At 36.0% G+C, this 12979-nt stretch overlaps 1 protein-coding gene across 1 annotated transcript in view; it reads left to right on the plus strand.

Moving 5' to 3' along the window:
- Positions 1–12979, plus strand: part of LOC125230945 (estradiol 17-beta-dehydrogenase 11-like) — an 80958-nt gene that overhangs the window by 42314 nt on the left and 25665 nt on the right. Inside the window, exon 2 of the mRNA XM_048136246.1 lies at positions 1838–2257. Coding sequence (XP_047992203.1) covers positions 1951–2257 — 307 coding nt within the window. The 5' untranslated portion in view covers positions 1838–1950. The remainder of the gene's footprint in view (positions 1–1837; positions 2258–12979) is intronic.

Consider the following 12979-nt stretch of genomic DNA (forward strand, 5'->3'; position numbering starts at 1 on the left):
CCGCCTGCAAAATGGCTGCTAGGAAAGATAACAGCCTTACATCCAGGATCTGATCAGCTGGTGCGAGTTGTCACGGTGCAGTGTAAAGGAAACAACCTTCTAAAAAGGCCCTTGTCAAAGTTGGTACTCTTACCAAAGCACCCCGACAATTAGTGGACTCGCTAAAATGATAGACTACTGTGTCCGCTTACCATCCTTTCACTTATAAATCGCACGCGTGCTAAACGTAGGTACTATGTTCTACCATTCTTGGTAGGTAGGTACAAGAGGGTGGGCGGTCAGTTAGATAAAGTAAGTTTAAAAATACCCAAATACCTATTTATTAGGTAAAACCTCTAATCTTCCAAATGAATATGAAAGTTAGGTATAATCTGTAGTATAAATAAAAGAATAATTACAAAAACTTTTTTCTGCTGTGTACCTCAATACATGTGCATACTCACCTATAGATAGACGTAACTTGTAATTTGTGATTTTAATAGTTACTCATTTAAGAAATAAACCACTTCATATTATTTTGCCAACACCAGATGTCGATCAAATATAGATCTTATTATGTTAGTGTAAGATTTAATTCTCGAGTGTGTGCATTAAACAGTTTGTAAAAATGCTTAAGATGATAACAAGTTTCTATGTTCGTACTTACCTAACCATAAAACATTGTTTACCTACTAAAAGGTTATTATTTTTGGCTAACACTAGTTTGCATTTAGTATCTAAACAAATCCATACAGTCCATTAATGTTGAATCATGTTATATTAAATTAGCAAACAAGTTGTGGTTTGGATAAGAAAAATAATGTTAAGTATGTTATAGTTTTAAGTACTGTATAAAATGTGGATATAAACTTACACTTACGACACAATGTAAAATTACAAAACAGAAAGCAATATTTCATTAATTTCGGAGTTAGGTATATTATGTCAGTATATTATTTGCTCAGTTTGCATTATGTAGAAGCAAAACGAACTAATTCGGAACTGTAAGCATCGCAGACTATGATATTCTATTTGTATGAATATAAGGTTCAAAGTAGCTAGCTAACATATAATAAGAATGCAACCGAGTAGCTGGGTGATGGGATTTTTGTTTACTTCTTTCACATTTATTAAGTATGTAGACATTTGTAGGTACCTAGCTTGACTAGTTATTAGCACGTAATTAGCATCAAGCTAACTTGTTCGTAAAATATAATAATATTTTCTAAGGCTCGGTCATAGATTTATATTGTGCCATCAGGGACAAAAATGTACCTACACATATTGTTTGTTAAGATAAGCTGAGATAGATATAGGTTAAAAATTGTTACTGTATCTAATGAGTAAAAACTTACCTAAAGTTTTTTGATAACGATAAGCTAATGTTGTTTATATAACTGTTATATTTTGCTAACTTAAGGCCTTTACGTAACCTTAATCAAAGTTTAGACATTTATGTAGTTCATTTAAGTGGTTAAAGTTTACGATGTTTTTTTTCTTGGTTTTAAGTTAACTAATGTTTTTTCTTCGCTCATTTTGAGGCTTAGTTTAAAAACTGTTGTTTTTGGTGGGCGGTATGTTTAGTTAAAATTTAATTATCTATACGCACCTATACATACCTGTATCGATGTATGTACCGATGATGAGCCGACCCGCCGCTGCATTTTTAGTTGCAATAAATAGTCATAAGCGTATGGACCTGTTTTAATTTCTTCTAACACCTTCACTCCAAAATGAACCCTAACAACCCGAACAATACATAACATACCTACTTACTGAAACTCCTACTATTTACTTACGTAATTATTGGATCCTATTATAATTACCTTCCTAATATGAACTCTTTCTTTGGTTTTAGATGCCAGTGAAATCCAGTGAAGTATGTGCCAGCCGAGCTAGCACCCAAAGACACCCCCCACAAGTAATGCACAGCGACTGCAGCTCCCTCTAGCAAACAACCTCCCCTTCAAGATGTCCGTGGAGACCCAAGAATACATCAACGGGATGAGGGAGGGCCCTCTGACCAGAGAGATCCCAGAATGCATGCGAAACAAGTACACTATAGTGCAGACCGTTTTTGACATTATATGGTTCCTTCTGCTCGCCGCCGGACATATCATCACAGGGATATACAGATATATAGTCGGGTATCCTAAGAAAGACTTGAAGGGGGGTATAGCGGTTGTCACGGGCGGAGGCGGCGGCCTAGGCAGTCTGATAGCGCTTCGCCTCGCCAGATTGGGATGCAAAGTCGTGTTATGGGATATTAACAAACAAGGTGAGTAATTACTTTTATTGCGTACCACGTACGTGTTGATTGTAATCAGCGGGAGTTATTTGACGACATGCTTGATAAATGCAATTGCGTAATGTGACGTTTATTTACATATATGATATTATCATTATGGAGTCACACTTTGCTAATGATTCAAGCGAATCAAAGTCTTAATCGAAGTTTGTATTATAATACCGAAAAAGCAATGAAAACAAAAACATCACTATGAAATGAATAAATCATTAAATTGCATTTAGTCGGAAGTTATAGATTTATGTTTCACGATTTCATTAGTGTAATAATTGAATTACGAACGTTGATCTATTTATTACAAAATCTCATTAACCGACGAGTCTCTTACTAATATCAATAATAACATATAAGAAATACAATACATTAGGAGCATTCAATGATAGCAATGCAAACATACTCGTACCTATAGCTATCACTTTACCTAATAACCACAAAATTAAAATTTAAAAAAAAAACCCCGACATAGTTGACCGATTTTCATGAAACATGGCTAAGAACATTCCCGATTAATTCACCTTTCAAACAAAAAAAAAAAACTAAATCAAAATCGGTTCATCCGTTCGGGAGCTACGATGCCATAGACAGACACACATACAGACAGACAGGCAGACAGACACGTCAAACTGTCACCAGGGGTTAAAAAACCAAGACAAACGTTTTTACTTTTCGTCAATGTGTTAGTCATATATTTCTAATGATATCCAGCATTGTTGCACTTGCAAAAGTGCAATTTATCTTGGTTTCCCAACTCCGAGATATATGTAAAGTAAAGTGCGTTCCATCCACATCCTATCACTGCAAATATCAGCACAATGCGAATCTTGCAACACCTCATGTAGAATATGATATTGCTTCACGCGAGACAATTCGCAATTCATGATTACGTTAAAACTAATGATGACCACAGAATGATTGACGTGGCCCACCCGCGACCGGTCAACTTTGAACTTTTTTTAAATAACTTAGTGTATGTATGTATAGTGGCCACTTGCAAAAACTTGTCATCACTGTATTTACGGTTAGCATTGTTATAGTTATAAAATGCTGACACTGACACCATAGTCTCAACTTTAAAAGAAAATACATCGTAATTTATATGTATAGTGCGTTACTAGGCTACTTGTTATAAAAAAAAATATATTTTCTAAAAATACTTTAATTTTTAGAATCGTCTCTTATTAAATGCGACACCATACTAAGGGCCAGTTGTATAAACCACAGTTAACGGACACTTTAACGTAATTCAGTAGAAGACTATAGAAATATAACATGAAATGAAAAGTTAGCGAACGCTAAAGCGGTGACAGCCGGTTTGGTGCAACCGACTCTAATTGATCATGTGCCAAAGTAGGTATGCGTAGGTCAAGACACGCGTTAAACAATAAAATACATCTATTACCAGATGGATATATATCTGCATAAATATGAAGTGTCCAATTACTATAGTGTGCTCCAATAGCTATATACCAATCATTAGCACGCTTCGAGTCGGTCAAACTAAAACCACTGATTGTTCCACTCCATCTGCTCGACACCGCACGACGTGACGGTTAGGTTGCCGTGCACCGGAAGCTTTGATTACTGCAGGATCCACTGCTTGGTATAGCAAGAACGTTGCAATACACTAGCAACTTTGACCAACACCCACCAATTATACCTGCAACTGGCCACAATAACTGTTAAAACTTCTAACGGTATCCAAGAATCTTAATTCGGCGGAGCGGATTTTTAATATCTCGCGGTTTCGTTTTTGTATAAGATGGACGTTTCGAAGGCAACACTTACGCATCCTCCTATAATTACCGTTATTTAATCCTACGTAACGGATAAACTCAACTATCATTATCCTGTGCCGAATGAGCACATTTTAGAGAGCTCAATTCTCATCTTTTTTGTAGTTATTATGCGTTAAATATTTTAGATATGAACGGAGATCTCTTTACAAAATACCTACAAATGGATGGCACGCTATGGTAGTGCAATCAGTGCAAGGTATTTTCATGTCATGTCAGAAGGTCATTGTAAAATTGCATTTTAATGTGGATGCAATCTTGCGCGGCCTCAAGAAGATTATCGTACTTAGAGCAGAATAATGATGCATGTTGATTAATTTTGTGCAGTAATTCATAGAAAGCGCTTTATTACTGTCATCAATGCAACATCAACTACTTAGTGCCAGTGTATTCTATCGAGTTTCTTCATTGGTTCAAGTCACCCAAAGAAGAATAAACGAACATCGCCTTGACATTTGGGTACCTACTTCGTTATGCTATGAGTGTGACGATGCACGCTATCGACTTCAGAGTGCGGTCAAGCGACGTTTGTTACGTTTTTATGGCAAAGAAACTGGTTTCAAGTTTCGAGCAGGTTTTCGGGCCCGATTACGAAAAGTCCAGAGTCAATGTCGCGTCGGGGCCGCGCGAGTATGCGTATGCGCCGATTAGTATCCTAGGCCTGTAGCCAAGAGGACATGTAACCATTGCATTGACGCTCCGGATATCGCAGTTCTCTCTATCGCTCTTCGGTATTGGTGTGACAGAATTGCGTTTTGTTCGCAACAGAGCGTCAAGGATTAGATTCTTGGCTAAAGACCCTAGCATGCTCGTTAAATGTTTGCTGCCTAGCTCGCCTGTCGCAACCTACTGTTTGCCCTACCACTCTGTCCTAAGGCCGGAGATGCTTTTGCAACAGCTGATCGGTGTGTACTCGTAACTGCTTGAATAAACTACACGCGGTCTAATCAAAACAACAAATATTAGTAAAGATAAATATACACTTGTACCTAATCGTATTCAAAGATATTTTCTTTTTCTGATAATTTCAACGTATACAATTACAACGAGTAATGCCTCCTGTTGAAGTTCCGAAATACTTTATAAACTAGTTAATGTGGCGTTCTCCAGCAGAAGGTACGCTTGTCATATTAACGCTTAAGCATAAGGCAAATGCGCAAATGCTTTTTGAGAACTTACAAATGTTTACAAGTTCGTTTGATTGTAAATTTAATCAAAAATAGTAGGTATATCCACACTAATATGTATTATAAATGGGAAAGTGTGTGTGTCTGTTTGTTTATCCGCCTTTCACGACAAAACGGAGCGACGAATTGACGTAATTTTTTAAGTGGAGATAGTTGAAGGGATGGAGAGTGACATAGGCTACTTTTTGTCTCTTTCTAACGCAAGCGAAGCCGCGGGAAAAAGCTAGTAAAGTATTAAATAATAATTACCATCAGCATCGCTCGTCTTGTTAACATTACCGATCTATTAGCTTGCGTTCCTAATCCCTAATTAGGTATCTAAAAGATACCTACAGTCGTTGCAGAATTCTGTCTTCAATCTCGAACCATGCCCAGCAAAGCGTAAAGTCCGACCTTCAATGCAAAACTTGGCAATTAGAACTAGTTTCGTTTATATTTATGTGAAATAGGTGCTTACTTTTTTAATTAAACTTATAATACCAGTACCTATAATAATACTTTTTCAATTGGAATCTATGTTTTGAACATTTTTGTCGTCCAGTTGGTGTCATTAAATATGGAATTTGTAACAAATTATATGGAGGAAATATTATGCAGAAACCTAGCCTTTATCGAAATAAGTTGGCGATTGATTACTACCTACTAGGTTGTTATTAATATTATTTTACATTAATTGAGCACTGTGCTAATTCGAAGTAATTTAAAAACATAAGTATAGCAGAGCAAGGCTAACTTTTGCAATAATTATTTTTCCAGTATGGAGGTAGAGTCAGACAAATAATTAAACGGTGAAATGTATTTTTTTAAATCAGTCGTTTTCATTTTTCTTAGTACAATTTAAAATGGTTAGTAGAAGAGAGGTAGAAATTAAAATATCGGGACCTGCCGGTCTAGAGAGAGCCAGCTCTATAACGATATTCGTATTATCGTAAGCTTTTGTGTATTTAGCTACGTACGTAGGCTGAATCTACATATAAAATGATAGTCTAGATTGGGTTAGGTTTATGCACAGTACACTGAGAGAAATTTGCATTGTGAATTTAACAAGTTCGACTTGTTGCGGTTTATCCGTTTGAATCAGCCAAACGTATGTTTAAAATATATTGCCGAATCAAATGACAAGTAGCTCGTTGTTTGAACCAAAGAGCACGTAGGCGCTATTTTAACCAAAAAACTTGTTGAACGAACATGAAAACTGGTTGTATTTTCTCTCAGTGTAAATATTGCAAAGATAAACAACAACCAAGTAAATACACGTTTATAATTATTAGCATGGATAATTGTTTGGTACATACAGTGCACTGAACTGAATTAAAGGGTTTTATGTTTACACGAATCATTAGTAAATAAGTACGTGATTTATAATGAGCACAGAGCACATGATGCTTCTTTGTATTTACGTTCTTCATTATTATATTATTTACAATGTAATAATACGCTCTAAAGTACACAATAATACGAGTACATAACGGATAGAAGTTCGAAACGAGTGGCGATAAATTAAAATACGACCGAAGGGAGTGTTTAAAATCGACACGAATTTACTCCGCGTACGTGTATCATACGACGTTTTGCAGTACCTACATAATATTATGACCCTTTGAAGTTTCGACCTTACAGTGTGGAAATAAACGCCATATAAATACTGTAAATATTTTAACTTCATATACAACAATTTCAGTTTTTATTAATACGTCCTTACGTATGAATTATTTAATTTATTTCATTCATAATTTATTCGTCAATATTAACAACTTCCTCTTTTTTTTAACTTTAACTAACTGCACCGATTTCATTCTAACAGCAAGCAAGGCATAAAGTGAGAGTCCGTTATGCAACGTCTCAAGTGCAAGGTCGGTGCAGCGAACCGGCTTGCGTCCTTCGTCGGATGCAAGCGTTCCTACCGGAATCATGATCACAATTATTGAGGTATTTCTACACTTACGCAACATGTTATACAATAGGTATTTTATGTATGGATCGTTATTCCCTGTAGGTACTTACGTAGGTGATTATTTTATATATTACCACAGAATACATATGAGTTGATATTTACTAAGCTTTTGCCCGCGCCGTCGCTCGAGTTAATTTTGAAAAATGCGGAATGCTCCATACAAACTTCCACTCCCCATTTTAGGGAAGTGGGGGGTTAGAAAGAGACAAAAAGTAGCCTATGTCACTCTCCATCCCTTCAACTATCTCCACTTAAAAAATCACGTTAGTTCGTCGCTCCGTTTTGCCTTGAAAGACGGACAAACAAACAGACACACACACACTTTCTCATTTGGAGTATTTATATAAATAAATTTATATAAAAATAAATATAATATATTATGTACATAATTTCACGGCGATGAACGCTATGCTTAAATTATGCAACATATAGGTAATTGCACCACATTTATGAAATTAAGTATTTCCGGTCTAATCGGTTTCCTAAGGGTCCCACCACATCTAGCGTCTCTCGAGCGTAGCATCGGGCCAACTGTATGGCAAAGCGTGACGCCACGTAGGCGCGACGTCGACGCAACGTCGACGCGGCGTCTTTTTCCATACAGTTAGCCCGACGCTACGCTCGCGAGACGCTAGATGTGGCCCCCTAAAGGCAAGTCTTCTTTCTTCTATCAGATAACTTGACTAGCCAACGTCATGTAACTCTATTGCGCCAATATGAAAGAGCTATAGAAGAGAGCTAGCTGCGATACACTTACGAAATGTAAGCGATTCTGACGTTGGCTATGTACCCAGATATCCGGAAAAGCCTTCAACATCGTTTAGATACGATAACATATCTACATCAACATATTCATAAGTAAAATATTAATAACGCTTAATGACTAGTAATTAGCCAAGCAAGGTAGCCAATCAATGAAAATATAATTATACCATTTATTAGAAGAAAAAATATACAATTCTGTCCATAAAAAAACTCAATAAACACCATCAAGTACATAGGTATATAAGTTAGTGGAAACTTATTACATAATATGTATCATTGTATCAATGATTTTACTTGAACTGCTTCTATGAGTGACGTCACTCGAGTTGTAAGGAGTCGAATATAATAGTATTTTATACAATCGTGATATAATACAAAGCTTTTCAGTCGAGTACCATGTTTAGGCCACGACCGTCTCTGATTGGCCGATAACGCGACAGATAAAAAAAATGTGTTTCAGATGCAGAAAAATTTGCCAGGTATCGCAAATTAGTATAGAAATTTTAACTTCTGATTAGCAGAAACGTCTGCAATCGATGCCACTAGGCGTTCAAGTCTCACCCAAGGCAGACATTTTCCACTTTTAAATTTATTCTAAGCCTAGTATAGAAATTGTATGAAGTTCTATTTTTGAAATTATTACAGTTAACTAAAGTCAACTATAATGAGATATTATAGTTGAGTCGGAACTGGCATAGAGTATTCAACACTGAAAAGTTAGCACTTATAGTTTAGTCTGTGGTGTCCTAATTGACAGATTACAGTCGACGAGTAGAAAAAGGTGGTTTAGAATTAAGATTTGTCCAAGTGGTTGAATACTCAGAGGGCCATCCTAACGAAATAGTTCAAACAAACATAAAGCCTTGACGACATACCACATACTTGCACCACATGCCGAGGACGATTGCACAACATTAATTATGATATGCGCGTTAAATATGACTGGGATTTTAAACTATGACTTTAACTAGGCGTTTTTGACACCGCTACCTACTAAAGCGCACGTGTAGTGATGGGTTAAGAATTTCATTACCCCCTTTCCTCCCGTGGGTGTCGTAGAAGTCGACTATAGCACATGAGTTCAATTGCAACAAGTTGCAACTTGCAAATTGCATATTTAGAAGTTTTTACAAAAGCGTATTGTCTAACCTTCTATCATTCGGTCGTTTCTGATAATGTACAAATTTATAAAAATCTGGAACGATTTAATTTAATCAAGCTAAAACCAGTTCAAACTTAACTCCTCGTATGCTTAGACACAGCACAGTTCCGTGCATGGGTATTCTAATCTACCTAGGTATTAGGTACCTAATATTTTCAATGTCAAGGTCAGTTTTTCAATGATCAAATTTTATATAAGTAGGGCATATGAGGGGTTAAAGGTATCGTAAAACTTTTAGAATATTGACGGGACAAAAATATTCCTACTGGCAGTTTTCCCAGGTAGGTCCCAACGAAAGTTTGACTATAATAAACTGACAGTTTCTCTTTGTCAAGTCCGCTTAGTGCCGTATGTTTACATGGATATACGGCACACAAATTCACGTTTCTCGACAGCTGTCTCCAAAACACATATTGAGTAGTCTTTGTTTGTTATGCCTTTAGGAAACATCACAGACTTCGAGTTCACACACCGCATTACAATGAGAGCGTGGTCATCAGACATAATATGTACAATTTCACTGGTAAAATCAAAATATGTACCACTTTTTGAGTATACTCGTAGCATCAAAGTATAACAGTCCAGATTTGACCCAAAATATTTTTTTATAAATATTACAAAATTGTAACCACAAGCGCTGGTTGTAAACGTTGACAGTGATACAACTGGATCAAGCGGTTGCGTTCCCATACTAAAAAAAAACGCGATAAATGATAAATGATAAAATATCAGGCCGTCCCTATCGCACTTACAAATTATGTCATAAGGATGGCCTGATGTTTTTATCATTTATCGCGCGACCATGCTTGCCTGCCAGATATACCTAGCATTCGTGTGTTCGTTAATGATGAAGTGTTTTTGAGTTACTCTGGATTTTCACCACAAAATTTTCTCAGCAGTAGGTAATTTATTGTAAACATGATTGCAATGACAGTCATGACAACTGTCAACTAGAGTTTAAAGCGAGTGTGTTTGAGGGCCGAATTAATATTTTTTACGGTTAAAATTTTAATTTCTATTTTAAGTAAAAGTTGTTAATTACATTTCTTATGTCCTCTATTACTCATAATGGTGATGACCATTAAGAGATTCGCCCGTATTATCGTTACACATCACACTGTACGTGTAGTGACTTTGCGTTGGCTTGTATGCTTCGTCTAGTAGTTGAGGTGATCTGTGGGAAACATTGACAAGGTTGACATTGACGTGTTGCCGAGATTTCATCTTGTAAAGGAAGTGAATGCTCGCCGGTTTCATTTTCAGTGTCCTTTTTTGGTCAATGCTCCGAAAAGGGATATGTTTGCTCTGTTATCTTTTGCGTCAGAAATTACCTGTTTTTTGATGACGAACAAAGGGTGTACAATGAAATAAAAAGTCGAGCCGACCATTGCAAAGACTATTTTTGTTTAATTCGTATAATAATGGCTTTCGGCTACCAGGGCACTTTGCCAATGTCAAGTAAATTACAGAGATATATAAAACAGTATAAGTAGTTTTTTTGCGAACGAGGCCTGCGCGATGCACTGGAGGATAGCTGGAGCAGCAGTACAAAGCATGATGGCGGCCGGGACCACGAACTGCCGAGTGATGTCCGTAGAATTGGATATTCGCATCTCCAAACGAATTCTTCATCAACTGCACCCTTTGCGTAGGCTATTTACTGCATAATATCCTATCAAACTTATACATTAAACAACAGAATGCAAAAATAAAAAATACATATTTGGAGAACGATCCGCCATGTTCCATGGATCAATCGAAAGTTCTGCAAAGACTAAACGAGACAATCTTGTGACAGTTGTGACTACAGATATAACGCCACATTCGAAAATTCATGCCAAATCCATACTAAATCCATACTAATATTATAAATGGGAAAGTGTGTGTGTCTGTTTGTTTGTCCGTCTTTCACGGCAAAACGGAGCATCGAATTGATGTGATTTTTTAAATATAGATAGTTGAAGGGATGGAGAGTTACATAGGCTACTTTTTGTCTCTTTCTAACGCGAGCGAAGTCGTGGGCAAAAGCTAGTATATATCGAATACCTCTTTAGTTACGGGCTTTCATTATGTTACCTGTAGAAAGAGTATCAAAATGTTAATTGTTTAATAAAACGAACAGACTTAATTGGAGAGAAATGAGAGAAAGCTCATAAACTGCGAATCTTACTGTAAAATCCAAACGACCAATAGTCAAAACTCACCATATTTTTTGCATAGAATGTATAAAAAAACAAATGTGAAATAGTAGCTTTCTCTTGGGCTACTTACTTAAATGATGACCGGACGGATTCAAAAATGAATAATAAAGTAAAGCAGGATATGAATTTTTAATGGTTTAATTTAATTTAATTTTATTTATTTAGGATTACCAACAGATAATACATCTTACATGCTCTTAAATCTAGTTACAAAAGTCTAAACTGATGCTTATCCAATTATAGGTAACCACAACTTACATAGGTGTCTTTTACCAGTGAACTACAGCTAAACATGCAATACCTAAACTTATTATTACCTAATAAGTACATAATTTAATAATTTAATACCGGTTCATTAAATTACAAAAAAAATAAAATAGTTTTACTACCTACATTTCAATACAAAAAAAAAGAAGACAGGTTATTTGGTAACTATTATAATATATTATATTACGCATTTTAAGGTATTGGTGGCTGTATATGGTACTATGTGATACCCAGTGTGCTAACATATTCTGTCACGTATTTTGTGTTTAGAATTTAAAATGGCCATTTAATTTTGATAAATAGACTCTGAATGCCGTCACAATGTCCATGTATTTTTAGTCACAGGTGATAGCAGTAGCATATACAACGTGTTTCCGGTATCACTAAAAACCTCAGACACCCCAACTGATTTTTATTTTTTTAAACTCATCTAGAGTATTCATCTTTTAATCTGATGGTTACTTTTTTTAAATTGAATTTTTAATTTTCTGAACAGCTCTACTTGACTTTTAGCTCTACACTCAATAAAATAGTTGCTAACTACCATCATAAACCATAAAACTATTTATTTGTGTACGTTACTGCAACGACATAAGGTTTACCAATAGACAGCTAAGATGTCACTGTAAAACACTTTAAAGCACGCTTTAAAGCTTTGTCACAGTCAACTTCAGATTGGACAGGTAATTGCAGTAAGCAAATTTAAATCCAATATTCAAAATAACAAGGTTGTAATTACGTACGAGTTTAATTTGTTATGACTTATGATAAACATTAAGATTAAACTGACAAACAACGTCAAACTTGTAGCGGAAAAAATAATCGTCCAAGTAACCAGCCAGTATTAACACTCCCAAATACTGAAAAAGGTAAACAACCTCTAGCAATGCGATATACACAATGTTGTATTACGAATACAATAGAATAGGCGCGTAAAAAATAACTAATCATACTAATTTAAATAAAAAGCATAAGCAGAAGCATAAGAAATGTTACAAAGCCTGCAATGACCGGTGATGCGACATGCGACCTCTTTCTTTGCTAACAGCAGGACAAACACACGCGCGACAGTATCTCGACTTCTCGCCCGCGAGAACTACCCGTCCTATTTTAACGGTATCATTTAGAGTGCAACGGGTAGCACTAACTTGCGGGCAAAATTCTGTAGTTACCATTGTGTGATTGTCGTGCGGAAGGTGTTTTGTACGTCACCTTTAGCCACAGCCTTTAGAGACGTTTAGTTTTGCATCTTTGTTATAATTCGACAAGTATTTTGGACATCTTCCATGCCTACGCGACTAATTCGATTGATTTAATCTTTGCTTCGTATTTTTTAGTATCGCGGTACCTATTAGTGCCTAGC

This window comes from Leguminivora glycinivorella, chromosome 11 (genome assembly GCF_023078275.1).
Source record: "Leguminivora glycinivorella isolate SPB_JAAS2020 chromosome 11, LegGlyc_1.1, whole genome shotgun sequence".
Taxonomy (NCBI): domain Eukaryota; kingdom Metazoa; phylum Arthropoda; class Insecta; order Lepidoptera; family Tortricidae; genus Leguminivora; species Leguminivora glycinivorella.